At 40.1% G+C, this 22,982-nt stretch overlaps 1 protein-coding gene across 6 annotated transcripts in view; it reads right to left on the bottom strand.

Annotated features, from left to right (window-relative positions):
- The window catches only part of LOC124880271 (serine/threonine-protein phosphatase 2B catalytic subunit alpha isoform), a 104,481-nt gene that overhangs the window by 12,220 nt on the left and 69,279 nt on the right, over positions 1 to 22,982 (bottom strand). For 4 of the 6 annotated variants that reach the window (XM_047385299.1, XM_047385301.1, XM_047385304.1 and 1 more), the window contains exons 6-11: positions 22,643 to 22,782; positions 15,537 to 15,614; positions 14,663 to 14,757; positions 3,445 to 3,570; positions 3,124 to 3,195; positions 1,371 to 1,397 (exon numbers count right to left, since the gene is read on the bottom strand). In XM_047385299.1, the coding sequence (XP_047241255.1) occupies positions 1,371 to 1,397; positions 3,124 to 3,195; positions 3,445 to 3,570; positions 14,663 to 14,757; positions 15,537 to 15,614; positions 22,643 to 22,782 (538 nt within the window). The remainder of the gene's footprint in view (positions 1 to 1,370; positions 1,398 to 3,123; positions 3,196 to 3,444; positions 3,571 to 14,662; positions 14,758 to 15,536; positions 15,615 to 22,642; positions 22,783 to 22,982) is intronic. The other 2 variants (XM_047385300.1, XM_047385302.1) reach the window with 1 other exon arrangement.

The following is a 22,982-nucleotide window of genomic DNA, read 5'->3' on the forward strand; positions in this document are numbered from 1 at the left end:
AGGAATGCAACATTTGTTGCCCATGTCTAGTATTCCTCTGTGTTTGGTGGCTCTTGATGCTCCGACTCCAGCCTCAGTCCACACCTTATAAAGTTACCCCAGATTCTTGAGTTGATTTCGCTCGTCAATCCTCTGAAATCTGCGGTTCTCCCTGTTGCACCTTTTCCTACCACACTTCAACCTTCCACTCAATTTTCTGTTAATATGCTTGGATACAGAACTCCGTGAACAACCAGCTTCTTCCGCAATGACCTTTTGTGGCTTACCCTCCTTGTGAAGGGTGTCAATGACTGTCTTCTGGACATCTGTCCAGTCAGCAGTCTTCCCCATGATTGTGTAACCTATGACCCAGAGTGAGAGGCTGTTTAAATGCTCAGGAAACCTTTGCAGGTGTTTTGAATTAATTAGCTGATTAGGGTACGACACTATGAGTGTCCAGTAATGAACCTTTTCGCAGTATTCTAATTTTCTGAGCAACTGAATAATGGGGTTTTTTACTTGTAAGCCACAATCATCACAAATGCAAGAAACAAAGGCTTAGAGTTTTCACTCTATGTGTAATGATTCTATATAATATACGAGTTCTACTTTGTGAGATGACTGGCAAAAGATGTTGCACTTTTTTGCAATATACGCGGGGATGTGCTTGTAGTGGAGAGCTAGAGGATGTTTTGTTTGACTATTAGTTTTAACAACACATAAAAACCAAGATGCTGTTATTTAAAGTCCCAACATCAGATCAGATTCAACCAAACTTTAACCTTTTACCCCCCCTTCCCAAAGAAAAACAACTCCACATCACAGCACCTGAGCATTTCTCAGCACTGGGTGCAACCATGCCAGCCGCCTTTTTTATGTCTCTTCTACTCTTACGTATTCCCCAGACACGTGTTAGTGTGCATCCTCTGTAAAAACAGCCTGGGTTGCGTCCAAACGTGTCTGTTCAGCGTGTTTACACGACCCCATGCTCTGTGGACTTTCCTGTGCAGTGTTTTACTTGTGGAAAACAAAACCTTTACTTTATTTGTTTGACCCCTACAAATAACAGTTTAAATCCTCCAGAGAATCAGTTTGGAAACATTTTAAAGAAAGAACGAGTTGAATAAAAGCTAGAAGTGATCATTAGATGTCCTTTTAAACCTTTTCCTGTAGATGTTTCATTTTCACCTTCAGCATTTGGTGTAGGGATCATCTAGCTAAAACCTGGTTCATCTAACCGTTACACGTCTTCTACTTTAATTAGGTTCACCACAGAGATTCAGGACAAATGTTAGAGCGGACTTTTAGGAGTGATATTAGTTTACAAACGGCAAAGCCAGGAGTCTTAGCTGTTGCTGCATTCACACACCAGCTCGACTAGCGCTTTGTACCTTTTTTGGGGGGATATTTTAGCTGTCCTTCTCATCAAACAACCCCCAGAAGAGAAGACAAAGAGAGAGGACAGAGAGTTCAGTGGTTGGCCGCACAATGAAAGGTGAGCAGAGGGCGTAGGAGGAGATGAGAAAAAGCACAACAAATGAAAAGGAAAAGTGATGCCTTGAGCACAAAACTCTGCAAAACATGAAAGGAAACAAACAAATTAGATGAGTAAACCAAAGTAGTGATAATATTCCAGCATGGGAGAGGCAGAAAAGAGAGGGGGGATGAAGATTAATGCAACTGGAAATCATGGAAACAATGGCAGATAAAAGGTTATCAGAAGATATGAGTGTACTGGAAACGCGCTGGTGAAGGGAAATAATTAAACATTTCAAAGGGCAACATTGAAAACTGATAAAGAAAAAGAGTTTAAATGGCTTTAAAGTTGAAGAAAAATGCAATGGAAACAAATAAGAAGCCAGGTTTTAACTGAGTGAGGGGATGAGTTGATGAAACAGATGTTAGAGCACGGCTAAAAACCTCTGATTAATTAGGACCTGGTCTGGTTGATTAAATGAAATCTGGGATGTGGATCTAAAGTAATTAAACCCACTAGAATATACTGACATTAAACAAACCCGGAGATTTCCTCTTACTGATGCACCTGCGCTCTAGGGCCGATTAACAAAGCCTTGCTAAAGTTTTCATACGCCGTTTTTCACATTCTGTCACAACCTCAAACTAAGTGTATTTACTGCGATTTTAAGTTTTATAAACCCAACACAAAGTAGCACATAATTCTGGAGTGGACGGAAAAAGATACATGCCTCTCAAGATTTTTTACAGTTAAATAACTGAAACGTGTGGAGTACATCTTTTGTGGTACGTCTCTGCCATGTTTAGAGCATCTAGAGAGCATCTGTGAACAGGGATTTTCATGTTTTGCCACAGATTCTCAATCGGATTAAGGTCTGGCCTTTGACTGGACCATTCTGACACATGAACCTGTTTTCATCTAAACCATTTTACTGTAGCTAATGCGGGAGGTTTAGGGTCGGCGGACTCCCAGGTGGACTCTTTGCTAATTAGGTGACTTCTGAAGGCAACTGGTTGAACTAGATTTTATTTAGGGGTGTCAGAGTAAAGAGAGCACAGTTCAACTGCACACCACCCATTAAGCATCATCTTCCTTCAACTTCACAACAATGCACTGCTTTACAATAATCTAGCACATAAAATCTCAAAAATATACATTTAAAATGTTCCGTTTTAACAAAACAAAAGGTGGAAAAGTTCAAGAATGTGATTCCCAATCCCAGAAATTTTAGAAATGCAACGCTGATGTGGCAACATCTGAACGCCACACCCGTTTGAGTTTGAGAGTCGAACTGTGTGAGGAGGAAGAGGAGGAGGAAGGAGTGGTGAGTTCATTTCCTGTTTGCCAATAAGAGTCGAAGCAGGCAGTGGAAAACTGGGAAAAATGTGACTGGAGATAAACTCAAACCTACGGTCATTAAACCGGCTACTCTAACATGATGAGAAAAAGCATAAAATCCTACAACAGCCAATAAATACTGCAGGACACCAACAACATTAAAGCTTTCAGTTTTCATACAGATAAATACTTTCAACTTTAAAGTCAAACACAATAAAAGTTCAGCTCTGTGGAGCTAAACCTTATATGTGAGGGAACTGCATCGTTTGAGATAACAGATAAGCAGAAGAACGTCTCCCTCTAGTGGAGCTGCAGCAGAACCTACTCACCGTCTAGCTCCTCGTCAGTCGTCAGCTCATCGTTGGAACAAATGCTCAACACGTTCACAAGCATCTCAGTCACTGAAGAGAAGGAGAACAAAGGTGTTGAACACAGCGTAGAAAAACTGCCAGGACTGTCGCAGTTAATTTAGACGAGGTGCTTTGCTGCTTCAGGCCTGGACAACTGATGGATCCATGAATGTTTCTCTGTCACAGAAGATCCTGAAGGAGTGTAGACTTATATCTAATATCTGCTGTAACATGACCTAAAACAGGCCAGACATCAACCTACACTACTCCCCTGTCAATATGTGACAACAGCTCACTCACCTTTCTCACCGACAAACGGCAGAGACCAGGTGAACACGTCCATGAAGTTGGGCAGCCAGTAAGGATGAGGTGAGCAGTTGAACTGTCGGATGTTCATCACGTTGTTCTCGTACTTCAGCACAGCCGCTGTGGGACAGAAACGCGGGTAAATCATCATGTTTTCGCTGCAAATATGAAGAGAGGATGTAAAAACAAAACAATGGTTAGGTGGAATTAAATCTGCAATAAAAGAGCAGAAAAAAATGATCTTCACATACAAACAACATATTTATTAGCTTCTTTAAATATTTCCCGAAAGGCTTAAACCAGTGGCAGATATTTAAGAGATTTTCCCAAATCCAAGTTGTAAAAATTATTCAGTAGTTCCAAGTCTTTAGGTTTACTTAGAAAACACTCAGAGTACCACTGAGTTTTATTTGGCAGACAAACTATCCAACTATAAAGCGTCAAAATCCATCATTCAAGGCGAATCTGGGTACAGCTCAGGATTTTTTGTCAGTCAACCTCTAATAATAATATTAGGGTTTCATAATAAACCACTGCACAAAAATATGCATAAATAAATAAATAATTAAAAATGCCAGTCTTTTCACACCATCTTTGTCAATCTTTCACTTTGACAGCAGAAATAAATTAGGTGAAGAAATCACACTCTGGAGTGTGAAAACTGAGGTTAGAAGACTGTAAAAGTGTCAGAATTACAGCAATTAAATGTGTCCGCTGCTTATTGATTATTGAAACATGAAGAAATAATAATGCACATCATTTGCAGTAGGGGTGTAAACAGTACACAAAAATCAGGCTTTGATATATATTTTAGGACGTTTTGATCAAGAAAAATGAAACGGTGATTACATTTTGTACTCCATTCAGCAGTAAACAAATAATCTTTTTCAATTTCTGAGATTATTTTGATTTCATAATGTCCTAAAACTTAAAAAAAGTGGAAAGTATACAACTGACAGGACATTTGGCTGGATTTTTGCAATGAATAATGTAGTATAAGCAGGCATAGCCAATGTCAGGATAGATTAATTATACAATATAACCACTAGAAAACCAATGTTAGTATTTAGAAATGTTTAAAAAGACCGTGCCAGATATTTTCAGTATCAACACATGTACTACTTCACCCCTAATTTGCAGCTGTAACTGCAACAAATTCTACAACAAATTTGTGGAAGTTTTTTGTGGAAAACAGAAAAACTAAAATAGATGAATCTCATTATATTTCTATATAAAATGTCTACATTGGTTAAACTTGCTAGGAGCCCATGTGAATAGCCCAAAGAGCCACAGGCCGCAGACCCCTGACCTAAACTGACAGGCTGTGCAAGGAGAGCATTAATCAGAGAACCAGGCAAGATACCCATGGTAACTTTGGAGGAGCTGCAGAAATTCAGAGCTCAGCTGAGACCATCTGTTGACAGGATTAATACTAGTTGTGCAGTCTGGCCTTTATGTAGAAGTGGCTAGAACATTTCAAAACATTTCGCGGTGCAAAACGTACAAGTGTTTTCCACTTTGTTAGTTCAGAAAATGTTTTTAGTCAATTCGCAGCTTCAAAAAAAAATAACTTTCAAGGAACATCCTTGCTGTATTTAGCCAAGGTTAATGAATGGGTTTGCCCAAGTCTGTTTTTCAGTAACAAGTCGTTTGTGGCCCTAAAAACCTATTATATTAAAATGAAACAAATTAAGCATAAAGTCAAAAAAAAAATAAAAAAGAAAAGAAAAATACTTTCAGTTGCAGCTAACATTTTCCTTTTGACAAGATATAAATTTGTCAAGGAAAATCCCTTCTTAAAAAACATAATAAGTGTCCCTGCATCAGCTCCATTTGCTGGAGGACCAGATTTGTACCATTATTGAACTGCAGTTGGGGGCTATACAAAATTATTCCAAAGGTTGCACTTTACGCACCACTGGCTTAGGACAAGGCCATTCTGGAAAAGGATAACAAGCCACCAGCCATGCAGGGGGTGCAGCAAATGTGTGGAAGAAAGTTTTATTTTAGGGAATTAGAGCGAAGGGGGCTGAATACATGGACACTTTTCCTTCCATGGTTATGCTTTGTTTTGTGTTGGTCTATCACAAAAAAAAACCCAATAAAATGCATTGTTTCTGGCTGTAATGTGACAAAATATGAAAGGGTTAGAGGGGTAAGAATTTTTTGCAAGGCAATGTATTTTTCCCATAAATAATGCACGGAAAGTTTATAATGGTTCAAATCATACATGCAAGTTAGAGTATCCTCACTTTGTGATTACTGTATTTTCTGTCTGAATTTTAGGAAAACAAGGCAATTACATCAACATTTAACACTGACAATAACACCAGGAAACAACTGCTACTCCTGTCAACATGACTAAAAAGAATCCAGACAGCGACTATAAATTATTTAAGATGTTCTATTAATCATGTAACAGGATGGACTCTAGTGGGTGTGGTAAAGGTTGGAGGTCACAACGAGGGAGTGTCAAAGGGAAGCACCAGAACATCGAGCCTATTTCACACCACCTGCTTTTTCCCCCTTACAAGCCTGGATTTGCAGATATGTGGTTTACATGTTTCTGATGACAACACCTTGGTGTCCTTTGCATGTAGAAACAATGACTATGCATGGGGGATAACCCATGATTAAGGTGCAGAGCGAGCGTTTACGGGCTCACATGAGAGCATAAATATATCTGTGCTGTATATAGAGGCCGTCGGCTTCTCTAATGCACAAGGCCAGTCTGAGGAAAGCTGACACCGTGCAGCCAGGTCACCACGGGGGAACTTTCCTGCTTTAGACTCTGTTTGAGAAGGAAACCAACAAGGCAAACGGGGAGCTACAAAGCTGTGCAAAACCCCTGATTCACCCTCTGTTCTTTTAACCTCCAACCAGGTAGATTATATTGCAGTTTTTAACCGTGATCTCTTTCTGGGAATTTTTGGCTTTCTGCCCTGCTTGGTTTCAGTCTAGTCTTCGTTCCTGATCAGTTTCAGATAGATATTTGGTGTTGAAGCCACTCAACTCTGACCTTTGGGTTGTACAGACATAAAAAGGCTCATAAACTCCAAGGATAAAAGAGTGCTGTGTTGACATAATAGACAACTTGGCATAGAACCAATTTGAAATTGTATATTTCATAAATGTTGTTAGACAGATGCAATTTGTAACAAATTTGTAATCAATATTTTTAAATATATACGAAAGACAACACAGTTTGATAGAAATACTATTTTAGCACTATCAAGTAATTGACCTACAGTAGGTGATCAGCAAGTCCAAGAGGAAAACCAATGTATCATTTTGGCCAACTAAACTCTCTAGCTTGTTCTGGAGACACCAAAAGAGTTCACAGTCCAGAAAGGATGGACAGTCCCTTTGGAGAGTTCTGGGTCTGCATGGGGTCTCCCCCCTTTGGGACGTGAAAGAAAAACCTCTAAAGGGTGACACCCAGGTGGCATCTTGATCATGTGCCCTAACCACCTCAACTGACTCCTTCCGATCTAGAAGAGCAGGGACTTTATTCTGAGCCTCCCCTACTGAATGATGGTCCAGGATCTAGTTCTGTTAGCGAAAGGTGATTGTTGGAATAGCGGCAGACTGGTTCGGCTGAGCTATTTACTAAAACATATCAGAGTAGCACTTGCATACATGCAAACTAGGCCCTAATTAATCTATTTGTCTCCTACTCCATCTTTCAGTCACATATGAACAAGACACCAAGCTATGTAAACTATGTTTAAGGCAGGAACTGACCCCCACCCAAAGTGACAAGCCCATCTTTTTCCTACTCTCTACTTCTCTCAAATTTTGGCCATCCTTGGTGCCTAAACAGAAGGTCACTGGACTTGATCTTTCACCTCTCATCCAAAAGGCTTCTTCAGTTCTGCTCATTGGTTGGGCGTTCCCAGGTTCCAAATATAGAGGGAACAATTTTGTATAAGTGGTCAAGGTCGGGTGTAAGGACAGAATAGACAGAAAAGACCTTCAGAAACCTGGAGAAACATGGATGATCATTTTTAAAAGATAGAAAGAAAGTCTGACTCCCTGGAAGCAAAAGTGGTTCAAAACTTTTGCACAACCCTTTATTTACTCAAACCAGAACAAACCACCATGGGATTTGGGTCACAATATTAAGGTCCACGAAGTGCCAAAACCAGGGAATCAAAGCGGTGACTTCTCCTGCTGTCATCTCCTGGAGCAGAGACCTACAGCTCTCTGAATGGAAAAATGATCACACGTGTTTAATTAATGTGGTATTGTCACCAACACCAACAGAGCTCTGAGTAACTTGGACGGGGGTCCCTCAGATGGAGCGCCGGTGGGCTTTTAAAGGCAGCCGCACACGTGGGCAAGCATTGCATAAACATCACTAGCTGCATAAACATTGTTGAGGCAACTTGATTGAATAGAAATCAAGAGGGAAGAAAACAAGACTAGAGGAGAAGGTCAGCTCCCCTGCTGGTGCTCCATCAAATCAGATTCCCTTTAAAGGAACCGGGAGGCGTGCTTCCAGTTACGTGCAGATGCTTCTTTTATCAGAAATCTCCTATCCTAAAAAACAAATTTATTTGTCATTCTAGCACAGCTTTGTTAATCTCTGCAGCCTCATGCGACCCTAAATTTCAGCCACTAGAGGTCTCTCCTGCTCTGGTAGCGCAGACTGGTTCAGACCGAGGCTCAAACCCGCTGCAAGCTAAGGGAGAGACATTGTAAGGCGACACCCTCTCATCAATTATTCAACAGGGAGTGCCTCCAGCTGGTTTCCCTGGCAACGAGCACTGTTAAATCTGTTTTGGGACCATGGGGAGATTCCCGATGTCTTTCCCCATCGCTAAATGCTGCCTGCATATCCCTCTCCTATTGCATGCAGTGTAAAGTTTCACTTGGCTACTATTCAAAGGTGGCCGTTCAGGCCTTCTGGGTCCCTTACATTCAGAACGCGGCTTCATAAAAAGGGTATAATACGTCGATGGGAGGGAATTGGTATGTTTCGACAAGCTTTGTACATCTAGAGATAAAATAGTACAAGCTTAGTCACATTGGACATAGAGTGTCTGTGAACGCAATAATTTTCAAGTCCTGCAACAGGTTCTCAGCTACATTTAGGTCTGAACTTTGACTGGGCCATTCCAACACATGAACATGCTTGATCTAAAAAATTCAATTTAATCTCTGGCTGTATGTTTAGGGTTGTTGTCCTGCTGGAAGGTGAACATACGCTCCAGTGTGAAGTCTTTTGCAGCCTCTCACAGGGTTTCTTCCAGTATTGCCCTGTATTTAGCCTCATAAATCATCACATCGGTGTTAATTTTCTGCCCCAGGTTTTTGCATGAAGGTGAGGAAGTTCTGTTTGGGAGCATAGCGGTGGAGCGAGTGTCCAACATATGGAGGATGCAAGTCCTCGGCACAGCCTCCCAGTGTTCAATCCGAAGCCTTTGCTTTTATGCCCCCCGTTTCTCTCTCTTTGCCCTGTTTGCTGTCTAAATAATGTGAATAAAAGCCATCCGAATAAAACACAGTTTACGTTTGTGGCTGTGATGCAACAAAATCTGAAAAAAGTCCAAGCATGTGAATATTTTTGCAAACCACTGTGTCACATTAATTCAATAGTCCCTCTAAAAGGATGCATGGATTAAAATGAGTAACCAGGACACTGAAGCCAAGTGCAGAGTATTGCAGCTGCAAACTTGGATCACTGCATGAACAACGTGTTGACGCAGAAGACTGCGAAAATATAAAACAACTCGTAACATTAGATGTAACCTAACGTGACAAAATGTTACTCCCACTAATTAATGCATGCAATAAGAAACTGAAACCAGAATTTTAAATGAATACATAATCCTCTCTAACTGGTGATATACTGGTGCAGTACTAATGTGTGAGATCTGGTTGTTGTCAAAGAAATCTAGTACTTTTTGCTCATTTGTCTTGTTGGACCCAACGTGAAAAGTTTTGTTTACAGCAAACTAAAAGGGAAGCCCAGTAAGGGCCGGAGCAATAACAGATGGATGAGCATCTGTAGGCAGGAGATGTTCTTCTTCTCTTCCAGGAACAACGACATGAGAGGAAAAAAATGAATTCGCTGTTGAGCTCCTGCAGCCTCGCCGCCTCAAGTTTACGGCCTGCTCTGTATTCCAGAGGCAGGAGCCAGAGGCCAATCATCCTGTCCTGGTTCACCGCAGGCAGCGAGGAAATGGAAGTATAAACGGATACCTGTCCTCTCCATGCTTTTATTCATGTAAATTTCTACTCCATCATCCCCGTTTCTATCTCTTTGCTAAATATGAAAGGAGCCTGAGAGGCATTGTTGATTTCCTTCAAGCTGTCAACCTCTCTCCTTCTATACCGCAGTACCTTCAGGAGTCGAACTGAGAAAGAGCAAATTGGGAAAACTGTCACAACCCTGCTGCTGCATTTCAATTTAACAGCCTCTTACAAGGGCCTGCCTGACTGACCAGTGTTCAGATAGACAGCCGGTCAACACCTGAGCACTCTACAGATACATTACCAGGCTCCACATTTAAGGAAGAAGAAGCAACAGGTGGCTTCTTCAGAGAGCCACATCCTTCTCATCATTCATACGTTTGATTATTCAGCCTCAGCTACAACTTCCATTTACTCCTGCCTCCTCCACTTTGAGCGGAGGCGGATTTTTTTTCGCAACATTATTTTCCTCCCACGTGGAGACGCCTCATTGGACGATTATTTCCCTCCACCCCCCCACCCGCGAGATTGATGGGAGCTGCTGATGCCTCCTCTTTCGCCTTTAAGATTTATGTGCCCACTCGACTGGCCATCCATCACAGGGGCGTTGCTTTGTGGACGAAGCTGCGAGTCATTGCGCCAGCTCAGGTTCTACTGATGAAGCCCACCATCTTGACTTAATGGAGGAGCATCAACAGGACTGATAACACTGGACTCGTTAGCTGTGGGGGAATATATGATGGAGAGTTAAGGTGGAAAGTTAGCAAAGCTTTAAAAGCTTAAATATTAAATTTCTTAAACTGAAATTTCCTCTATAAAGAGTATCTGTCAAAAAAAAAACCATTGGGGGATTTTGGGGGACAGACCAACACAAAGCGGGGCAAAATTGCAAGAAAAGGATATCGGATTTCCAATTTTTTTTTAAACGTTAATCCTGAAAAGTGTGGTGTGCATTTATTTGACCTCTTCTTTATTTTGATATGCCTAAATAAAATCTAATGCAACTAATGGCTCTTTTCAATTAGTCCCTGCTCAGCTCTACTCAACTCTGCTTTACACAGTTTGGATAGTTTTCCATTAAAATGGAGTACCACCTCAATGTGGAAGGTGTTGTCATAACAAGGCAGCCCAAAAAGTAGCGTCACGTGATTGGTTTGCGCCAAACCACCGTCTAGCTCCTTCTGTATTTTCCCATCAGCCACCAAACACAAAAATGTCTGCACCTTATCGTTGGACCACTGTGGGGATTGCAGCATTGCCATTTTCCTTAGGGCTCCGAATACGCTCAGTCGCGGTTATGAGTTTTTAAAAAAAAGGCGGGTTTGATTCTTGTAACGGAGTTGCTCTCAACCAGTGTGCCAACCTCCTAGCCAATCCTGATGGAAAACCCTACAAACAGAGTCGAGTCAAACTGAGTTGGTACAAGTAGAACAGATGCTTAACTGGCTTCAGAAGTAATAAGTATTTCTTATCAGTTTATTTACAGCTATTCTGTGAGATTTGTCTGATAACATTTGTAAGCAAAGCATCATGAAGACAGAAAAAGGAATAACAATAACCCAGAAGTCATTACTGGAAGAAAGGATGCCAATTCCTGTCTGCAGTTTGTTGTAATCAGTGTAGGGGACATGCCAAATGTGGAAGAAGGTGCTCTGGTCAAATGAGACCAAAATTGAATGTTTTGGCCTGAACAGAAAACACTACGTTTGGTGGAAAACTAATACTGAACATCACCCTGAACACACCACCCCGCATGAAGTTGGCAGGTTCATGCTGGGACAGGGAGGCTGTTCATAGCTGATGGGAAGCTGGATGGAGCTAAATACAGGATAATCCAGGAAGAAACCCTGTCAGAGCAGGGATGTCCAACTCTATTCCTCCAGGGTTGGTGTCTTCCATGTTTTAGATGCATCCCTGCTCTAACACAGCCGATTCACATAGCCGAATCAACTCCTTAGCATGTGATGGTCTGCAGGAGGCTGTTAATGCTGTTAATTTTACTCCGGCCTGTTGAACCAGGGAAGCATGCAAACCATGCAGGACACGGGCCAAAGCTCCAATACAATGGATTAGATCAAAGCAAAAACATGTTTTGTAATGGCCTAGTCAAAGTTCTGGCTTAAATCAAATTAAGAATATGTGGTAAAACTTGAAAACTGATGTGTACAGATGCTCTTTTTCCAATCTGACTGACTCGGGGTTGGATACAAATGAATGTTATGTTTTTCAGGTTTTTATTTGCAAAAAAACATTTAAAAAAACATACATTATTTTCCTTCAACTTCACAGCATTGCAGCAGTTGGTGTCTATCAGTGGTTCCCAAAGCTGGGTCATGAATGTGGGGATAAAACACTTAATAACATTGATAATAAAATGAAGACAAAAACTAGTCATTATGAGACAGCCAAAAAGAAAGTTTTGACAGACATCAAATGATTAGACAAATAGAAAACATTTGCCTTTTCTGTTCCAAAGTAAGACGTCTATTTGTGCCTACAAGAAGTGAGTACCAAACATAAACAGCAATCGTCCTCCGTCTGATTACCACTTCAGCCCAGAAAAGCACTGGCAGCCAAAATGAGATATTTAAACTTTTTCAGAGGGTGCTCAAAGGATGCAAAGGATTTTTTCCATTTGATAGGTAGCCAAAACTACAACCAATATGTGCCTGTCACCAGTGTGTTTGTTTGTATCGTGTTGACTGTGAGCATTAGTTGGCCCCCTAAGAATAAATAACGACCCTGACAGCCGCACTATTTCTGTCTTTACGGTGTGGTGAAGCAAGCAACGTGTGGGGCAAAAAAATAAATAAAAAGGCAAAATAGAGTGAAAGTAAGTAATACGGGCTTACATTAAAGACTGAATACACACAAACAGGCCGGGGGAAATGCAAAAAATACAAAGGAAAAGCCCCAACCCCTGTGTGTAGTGTCTTCACAGCAGCCACACTGCAGTGTTACGGCATTTCATCGCAAGAGGGATTCCAAAATAGCATATTTCCTGTTTTTGGCTCCAAAGCCGCATCCTTCCCAAAGGTTTGGTAATACAGTGATGTATTTCAAGTAATTGCAACTTCTTGAATTATCGTAGATAATTTCTCCCCTGATCTATTAGATAATCTGCGGTTGTTGTTATACCCAGTGAGACTGACACAGAATAGACTAGCAATATGCAAAGACTGAGAAATATCTCTGGCTAAGGGACATCTGGAAATAAGTATAAATATAGCAGTTTTGCAACCTAGTCAACCACTGGCTTCTATGAAGCAGAAGTGAGTCACCAGCAGCCGAATGCAGACTGAGAAACACATAAACGCAATAAATAATTAGTTACTGTGGTACACATTCAGCATTATAGCTTGTTTTAGTCTGCAGACTTTATCCTTAAAGTTATTTGTCTAAGTTTTTATAAAATTACATTTGAGTGCAGAGTAAACCAAGCCATATATGCTGTGTTCAGTTTGTGGTTATTCAAGTTTGCACATGGCTAAATGAAACTGATAACAATTAGATGAATACATTTTGAACCCCAGAGAGAACCCTCATGTTTCTTTCATGCCTTTCATGGCAGTGTAACAGTAGGGGAGCCTGAAGAGGAGGAGGAGGAAGAAGTGAAAGCTAAAATTTGTACAAAACAAATTGACATCAAGTTATTAAGAAACAGGTGCAGTGGAGGTTGCAGGTCACACTGTGAAAAAAGAAACAGAAGCAGAGCTGACTGGTTATTGTAGGTAACCTAGTGACATGTTCAAACCAGAGCTATTTAGTCTGTCTTAAAACAGACCAGAGTTTGCTAGTCCTCTTTGTTTGCACGTCCCTTCTGGTGCAGAAAAAAACAAGCCAACTCTGGTCTGCCTTAAAACACGGGTCTCAGCTCACTTGCAAGCAAACCCTGGTGCAGTTCGCTTAAGGTGGGAATTCAAGTAGACTATCCAGTCAATCAATTGGAGAAATTGAACTATAGACAGGAAGTAACATCTTCTATACCTATTATTTACAGACATACATCTGATTTGAAACCTTCGATTTTTGCTCTGTGTCTGTGTAACAGCACATCATAGTCTCTGACACTCTGTTGTCTTTTTCAGAAATGCTGCATTCAACTCATGCATACAGAGCAACATGGTGGATAGCTTGGTGCCTTGCTTTCTGCTCATAATGGCCAACTTCTTGTGACAGCGCCACAAACGACCAGCTGTTATAACTGCATACTGTTGTTCACACAGTTTGCGTTCAGTGTGAAAGTAAACCAAATCGAGTGAATATGTGAAAAACAAAATCACATCAATAATGTAATAATAAATAAAAAAGATCAGTCTGTAATAAGAAAACAAATCTAGGCAGACACACTACAACTAATACAACGCAGGCATATTCTGGCAGTAACCCGTTTACTTTACTGCCTGATAAAATGGCTACAAACATTATTTCATGGCAGAATATTTTTAATTTATTAGATATTTATCAAAACAATAACATATTGAAATAGAAACCATTCATGATAAGGTAACAGGGATTATAGGGAAGTGGAAGAGAGGAAGGAAGATGTGAAAACTAAAGGCTGAAAAAAAGTTATTTGTTAGCCATAAAAACTAGTGCAGTGGATGTGTCACACAACAGAAAAATGAGCAAAAGCAGAGCTGACTGGTTATTATAGGAACCTAAAATTAACAAAAATGACAATTACTTCCTATGAAAGAAATCTAAAACTGCCTATAATTCTGATTGCACCTCAAAACACCTAGTTCATTTATGTTTTATCGCTAATGTAAAAATGAAGATGAGAAGCTTTAATATGAGCTAAACATTACAGTTAGTAATGAAACAACAAGCAATTCTATTTTAGGATACTGCCAGGTCCAAAATAGGGCAGCCATTATCCAAAACCTTTCCAAAGCTATGGGGAAAAAGTTTATTAAGATGTTCTGAGACCACCAAACTTTTATTCGTCCTGAAATTTCAAACCCATTAAAACTAACAGTGTCACTCAAGCTACAAGCCACTGCAGACTTACCTTTGTTGTTGTAGACATCTAGGTAGTTTGGAGCTGAGAAGATGGTGATAAGGGATGGGAAGCCAGTGGTCTGACTCTTTCTGTACATGCGATATCTGGGGAAATGTCCAAAAGAGAAGCATTTAGTTTATTTTAAAACAACCCAGCCACAGTGATGCAATCAGCTGTGACATTTTTATGGCCCTTTTGTTTTCACTTTGGGTCTGTGTTTGTCTCAAGCTGATGTCTGTGGAAACCTCGGTACCCACCTCAGGAGAGCAGATCCCAGCGTCTGGGTCCACCTGCAGCTTAAAATCTCTAACATGCTACAGATGAGGGTAAATGGTCCCTTGTGAATTTGTTGTTGGACATAAATGATGCATAGTAGTGCAATTAGATGCAAGGTCGGAGTCTCAACTGAGATGTGGGGCGTTGTCCCATGTGACCACACAGTGGGAGTACAATGGTAAAAACTTTGTGTTGAGGCTTCCCACTTTCCTCAGAGGAAAAAAAGAAAATCATCTAAACACAAATCCTATAACCTGCCTCTCTTTGTTTTTTACCTTTGTGCGACTGGTAAACTTTCCCCCCTGCTGTGGCTCCTTTTCACTGAGTAGCAGCTATAACTGTGAGTTCTCGTCAACCTTAACTATTTGAATCAGAGCTCAGCTATGTCTGCATGACTCATCCGTGTTGCATCACATGTGGCCTGCTCACTCTCCCAAGCTGGATTCATTTTCATTTCTTGGATTAACGCAAAGTTCACACTGCACCATCCAGCTCCCCAGACAGGCTTAAAGAAACCTCCTGAGACTTTTCATTTCATCCCCTGCCCTGAGCCACTCAGCTGTGTGACAGTGTGATGTGAAAAGACAAAGAAAGCCAGAACACTCACCCAGCGTCCTGTGCTTCGTGGGCCCGGATGATAGATAATAAGTTATTGTGTTGTAGAAAGTCACAGACTGCAGGGTAGCTGTTGAAGAAAAGAGACATTTAGCTCACTCAAACGTCAAGAAAAGTCCCAGAAAGCCCCAAGAAAGACGATCAATATCAAAAACTAAATAAGGCCAAAGGTATTATTGATTCAGCTCATAGAAACATTGGACAAACAACACAGAGTTCAGGCTAAATTTATTCCACCAACGGCAGCTCCTACAAACATTTAGCCTTGAGTTTCCTCTAAATAAAATATTGCATATACAACAACCTGCACAATTATAAGCTACTCTGGCAGTGATGTGTAAAAAAAACTGTTCTGCTGCATGGGGTCTCCCATGTGACAAAAAAGTGTCACACTATGCTGTAGCAATGAACGATTAATTCACTTTACGAGCTTCTATACAGTGTGGCCTAAAGTCTAAAGAAGACCATCGTTTCATTCTCTGATAAGATGCTTTTAAACAAGCTTTTAAAGTTTATTTTTCAATGAAACTGTATTAAAAAGGGGGACATTATTCATAATACATGGCTTCTTCAAGAGGAAAAGCCAATTTATGCTCATTTAGTCTGAGAGCAGTAAAACCAAAAGCTTCACTGCCAACAATCAAACTGGAGCACATCGAGGTTGCTTTTATCCCACAGCAGCAACAATCTCCTCTTGAAACCTGTTATGCTCGCAGTAAATCACCACAACAAAAATGTCGCCAGCAAACAGTGTGTCTCGACTTCGCCTCAATCTGACTTTAAAATTGTATTTCTGAGAAGTACTTTAACCCAAAAACGATCTAAACCACCAGAGGATGTCGGGATCTGTGAATCATGGGATGATTTGTAATGAATAAAGTCGCCGGCAGCTTGCATGAAAGAGTGACAGCTCTGCTTGGCATCTACAATACATGAATGTGGGAGAAGTTTTCCTTTCAAAGAACCGGACTCTCTTCAAGTGATTTTTTTTGGTTTGATAGCATAATAGCTACTCAGTTTAAAGCTTGGTGTTGATAGGAAATGAGCTTACCCTTCTTTATCCTCTTTTAACATCTAAAATATTTTATTTCAATGCTTTCACAAATGGAAAAAGTGGTCAGTCTAAAGAGAAAATGTGCTTATTTCACCAGCTCTAGTGCAATTTTTCTTATATATAGTCACTTGAAAGATTTCAAGAATTCACAAACAAACCCTCTGAACACCAAAACGTTTTGTGGTTCAATCAAGTAATTTGCTGCGCTTGCTCAAAAAACTAAGTTCTGTAATCTAAGCTCAACACCCCTGCAACATCAGAGCTCAGAGATGAACTCACCTCCCACACGCTGCAATCAGAACCGAGCCACACATTTTCTTCTGCAGCGAACTGCTGATTTCAAAGAAGCTTTTTAAAAATGTATTTCTACTCTGTAATCAAGAAGACACGGTGGCTTCGTAATGACATACATTGCATTTTAAAATTGTTCACAGTTACTGAACTTTTTCCACAGTTTGTCACGTTAGAGCTGCAAACTTCAGTGTATTTCATTGGGACTTTATTTGATAGATCAACACAAGTTTGTGCATAATTGTAAAGTAGAAGGCATACATCGTTAGATATATGTTTTAGGTTTTTTTTTTTTACAAATTAAAATCTGAAAAATGCGCCGTGAATCAGGATTCGGTCTCCCTGAGTCAATACCTTGGAGAACCACCTTTTTCTGCAGCTACAGCTGCAAGTGCTTTTATGGTGTGTCTTTACCAGCTTTGCACATCTAGAGACTGAAATGTCTGTCTATTCTTCTTTACATATACTTTCAAGCCTTGTCGCACATTGAATTTAGGTCTGGACTTTGAATAGGCCATTCTAACACTTACATATTTTACTATATTTGATTTAAACCATTCCACCTTCAAGGATGTCCCTGTATTTAGCTCCATCCATCTTCCCATCAACTCTGATCAGCTTCTCTGTTCCTGTTGAAACAAAAAAGCATTCCCATACCATGATGTTGCCACTACCATGTTTCATTATGGGATTGGTGGGTTCAGTGTTACAAACACAGCATGTCGTCTTTCTGCCAGTCAAAAATACCAGTTTTGCTCTCATATGAACAAACCATTAGAAAGCAAAGAAAGACCATCTGACCTTCTGGCACAAATTAAACTGGAAACAGGGCTTGTTAACAATTGGTTCCTTCTTGACAATCTTCCATCAAAGCCAGATTTGTGAAGTGCATGACTAAATGTCCTGCCAACAGATTCTCCAACCAAAACATTGGAACTCTGCAGCTCCTCCAGAGTTACCCTAAACTTATTGGATGCTTCTCTGATTAATGCTCTCCTATCCTGGTCTGTCAGTTTAGGTGGACAGCAAACTCTTTAGTATATCATAAAATCTCAATACAGAGACAAAATATGGAATGTATGACTTTGCAAAGGCACTGTACATAGAGCTTCATAAAGCAGGCTTCTTTCTCCTCTTCATGCAGTCATTCAGAGGCAGCTTCTTCAGAAAGTGAGCCCACAAGAGCAAATAAAGATATTTTAAGTGGCTGTTTTTGCCAGTTTTCACGCTTGATAGAGGAGTTAATCATCGAAACTGATTGAATTAGGATAAGGCTTATCAACAATCTCTGTGAAAGCAGTTCTGCATTCTTTGTTGTGACAACAAACATCTGGAAATAGAGCTACAAGCAGGTTCCAACAGATTATTAGAAATGAATGTGTTATTTGTTATCTAATACCCCCGCAGCAGATGAAGAAACCTGCCAAATGGTGTCCTGTTGGAATATAATTCAGCTTTCAGATTTCATTTCACTTCCTTTCTTGTAATCATCATCAAAATATCGAAGATTAATGCTCATATACATCCCTATTTTTTATTAAATAGAATTAATAAAAGATCTACAACTGAAGGGAAAAATCCCTTTGGCTTGACCGATCTACCTGCTTTGTGGAGGCAAAACCAAAGGCAAGCGTTTCCGAAGCATGTGCAATTTCATGCCTGAGTTACGTTAGGAGTGTTAGGAGCATGACTGTGGCATTTGGGGCGGGGGGAATTCAGCAAAACAGGAGCAGCTAAACAGACTGATGGTTTCTGACGAGGAGCGCCGAGGAATGTCTCTGTTTCTCTCCTTCGGCGTCGAGCTGAAACTGTCTCTTAAATCCAGAAAGTCAGTGTGAAGCCAATTAGGCCATTGAAGTAGAGCTAGAAGCAGGTTCCAACAGATTATTGTTACAAGGCCATTCCCTGGGCAGACGAGGCGTCGGACACTGATGAAAACACAACTCAGGAGGAAATTCCACCAAAATGTCAGAGGGGTTAACTGGGATGATTTCTGACATTCACATAATATGTCAGAGGTAAAAAGGCGCTACCTCTCCAAAATAGTAGCAGTAAATTAACCAGATCAATCGTGGCATCTAATTTACTAGTAGGTGTAGCAGAGTCATAGAAAACCAACATTCATTATATGCATACTTCTGTGTCTGTGTAATTGAATAACTTATTGATTGAGGGGTGTAATAACAACATTTTGGAGTTCAGTTACTGAGGTAATTCATTTTGTGAAGAAACAGAAGTCAATGGTGAGAACTGAATCAGTAGACGCCTGTGTGAAGCTAATCTATCGGCAAGAAGCCCCCACTGTTAAAAAGAATATGTGCTGAAAAGTATACAATTTGCCAAAGATCACATAAACAGGCCTGAAGAGAAATTGAGAAACATTTTTTGGACTGAGGAAAGTAAGATTGTTCTTTTTGGGTCCAAGGACCGCAGACAGTTTGTCAGATGACTCCCAAACACTGAAATGAAGCCACAGCACACTCTGAAGATAGTGAAGCATGGTGGTTCAAGCATCATTATATGGGGATGTTTCTCTTACTATGGTGTCGGCCCTTTTTATTGCATAAAGTGGATCATGGTTCAGTTGGAATATATAAAAAATACTTGACAAGGTCATGTTGCCTTAGGCCAAAGAGGAAATGCCCTTGAAAAGGGTGTTTCAACTAGACAACAATCCCAAACACACCAGTAAGCGAACAGCATCTTGATTCCAGGCCAAAAAAATCAAAGTTCTGGAGTGTCCATCGAAATCCCCATCCTTTAACCCGATTGAAAACGTGTGGGGTGACTTTAAAAATGCAGTTTCTGAGGCAAAACCAAGACATGCAGAGGAATTGTGGAATGGTGTCCAATCATCCTGGGCTAGAATACCTGTACATAGGTGCCAGAAGTTGGTTGACTCCGTGCAACACAGATGTGAAGCAGTTCTGAGAAACAGTGGTTATACAACTAAATATTAGTGATTCACAGGAATGATAAATCCTAAAGATGTTTCAGTTTCCATAGTAAATATTTGAGTTTGTAAAGAGAAATGCAGATACTGCTATTTTGTTGAATAAAGTTCATTTTTCTTCATTTTCTGTAATTTCACTAAAAGACTGATACATTCTTCTTCATGGTTTGATTCAGAGTATATTGTTGAATTTTCCAGTGCATGAAAATAGAAAGTATTGTAAGGATTTTGGGCTTTACTCACGCTTTTTAAAACACACCGTTATCATTTTGAACACAACTGTACTTAGTGTGTCTTTCTGGTTTCAGCTCAAAACATCAGTGATGGACATTCTTGCAAAACAGAACCACTTGTGGATCTGAAATGTAACAGCTCATTCAGAGCAGGAAAAGACAATATGTGCCCACAACCGGAGAACAACGAGTCAATTTATGAGCAGGTACATTAAAACACAATTAAGGAGGCAGCTGTAAAACACCTGCCACCAAATAAATATAAAGAGTCTGTGCTCATTTAAGGCCTCGAGACATTTCGCACTACTTCTCCTGGCCTGGCACATTGAGGCAAATAAGAGTCGCTCAGGCAATAATTGGAGTGGAGGAAGAAGCGAATGCATTTAGAGAAAAGACTGTGCCTTGTGGTAATGTGCCACTTCATTACATTTTGTGACAGTGCAAGCTGCTTGCTCCCAGCTTTTCCTCTGCCTGTTCAGTTACTCAGGTCAGCCGATGGCGATGGCCCTGCAGGAATACTGGCAACAGTCAGAGGAGGGGTCTCAGAGATTCCTAAAAAATACACACCATGACTCACATCACTGTTGGCTACTCTCTTCTAGCAGTGCTTAAGAAACAACAAGAACTGACTTCAAGAGGTTTTTTTATTAGTTAACTGTAGAGATAAAGAATTCAGTTGCTGACTGAAAATGGACAAATATCAGCTTGATCGGCCTTGAACAGTGGCTGGCTGGTTAGAAACAAAAAACCGTGACCTTTCCCTGATCAGTGAATGCACCAAACATGAGTGCTACCAGGCCACTCTGACAACAACACTCTTCAGTGTGGAAGTTGTTTCTGAGGGAAGAAGACTTAAAGTTAGCCGTTTTCAGTGTCAGGCCTGTGTTTATTTCTGTATTATTTAATAATCTAAACTGAAAACATTGTTTCCTGAAGCTTTCGATAAGAGTCCGACTGATAAACTGATTGCTTGATCACTAATGAGTGACTGAAGCATAACATTGGTGGATAAATCTGCATTTTTCCTTTGGTTTAATGTTATGCCATGAATTTCAAAATTTAAAAAAGGTTTTGTTAGTTTTATTAGTTTAAGATTAAGTCATTTAATTTCTGGTAAAGTGCCGGTAAAGTGGATGGTCTTGTGTATGAATGGAGCTACATAAACTTGCCTAAAACAGAAACCAGAACCTGTTAAAATCAGGCAACGACAGGTCAAAGGTTAGATCGGAAAACAGCCACAAAATTCGGATTAATACATTTCTATTCATTTTCTTTTGTGTTGAAACAATATAAATGTTCATAAATCCATTCAGAAGGATTTGTGCATGTTAAATTTGAGACTTTAAGGCATGTTTAGGACGATTAAGATTTAAATTTAAGATTTACACAAATGGAAAACAAATATAACAAAAAACAAAATAAATTACTTACTTAATGGCTTATTTCTCTTACCAGATAACAAAAGCAAGACAAATATACATTAATCAACCTAAACTGGTGTTTTCTTGGCATGTGACCACAGTGCTTTTACATCTAGACTTATCCAACTTCATTGCCTACAGTATATAGTAAGTTTCATAAACGTTAATGATGATGGGTTTCAGCAAACTACTGAAAAGTATGTTTTTAAGCCAATTGTAAACTTTCCCATGATGAACGAACCAGCAGTGAATAACCTGGCATGAGAATGGTTTGATTTTAATACATTACTTTTGCAGGTTTTTGGGGAAACAGGGCCAACTACGTCTCTGAATCATGGAGCTTGTGGCTTTGTCACACCCACCTTTCGTGGCCAGAATTACAGGCCACAGAACAATTGAAGGCTGTCAGTGGATTTATTTTTTCACATGTCTTTATTGTCGGTCGTATTACAAAGTTTCATTTGTAATACCTCACTAAATATAATTCAAGGACTGGTTAAGACAATCAGTTGTCTGTTGTGAAATTATGTGTATACTGAAGATCTACAGGGTAAAATGTACAGTGTTCTGCTGATTCATAACCAGGTGCATTACTTTTCTGTGATGCAAAATTTTCATATTATTATTTTGTTTTCAATAGGATCAACTGATTATCTGGAAACAAAATTTGAATGCTACATCAGTGCCCCCAAGTAATAAAAAAAAAATATATATACTGGTCATAAAATTTTAAACAGAATGTGGTGGTTTAGGATCTGTTGAGAGCTGCAGCGATCATGTGACTGACCTTTCTGACCTATCCAAACACATGGTTTTATTTGGTGATCCCACCATGTATGCTGCAGTGTCACATATGTACAAAAATGATTTGGGAGAATAATTTTCTTATTGCACAATGTCATACAACGCCTTTGAAATGAAAGGATGATACAACGCACTGTGAAAGGGTATTAGAATAATATAAACTAAACTTTGTCACTGAACGGCAAAATATAGCTTTGGCTTGCATAAGCAGTTCAATGCCAGCAGTATAATTAAACTCTTAACTTACTGGCTGTCACTCAGAATCCTCAAGGCAACCTTCAGAAGCAGAGAAAGAACAACCATGCTACAAATAATAAACGTCCTGGGAGACAAAGTGCCCACCTGTAGAAATAGGAGCATCCTCTCACTGTGTTGTGTGTGAAGTGCTCCTGGCTCTTCTCGTTCCCAAAGTCCTCCAGAGGGTCGGACCACAGCAGATCGCACATCGGCCCGTATGCTGGGGGCTCTTTGAATCTGTCTAGCTGTGGAAGAAAACATGAGGCTCCTGAGAAAGATTCACTTTAAGAGCTTCGCTGGTAACTGCAGCTTAGCTCATAATTAAATCGCTGTTGAATCAATAGTAAACTATATACAGAGAGGATGATGTGTCAAAGAAAGAATTAATCTTGCAGTTTAGAGATGGATGTGTTTTGGACAGGCTAGGCAGAAAAAAAAACGGCCA

Source organism: Girardinichthys multiradiatus, chromosome 14 (genome assembly GCF_021462225.1).
Source record: "Girardinichthys multiradiatus isolate DD_20200921_A chromosome 14, DD_fGirMul_XY1, whole genome shotgun sequence".
Lineage (NCBI taxonomy): Eukaryota > Metazoa > Chordata > Actinopteri > Cyprinodontiformes > Goodeidae > Girardinichthys > Girardinichthys multiradiatus.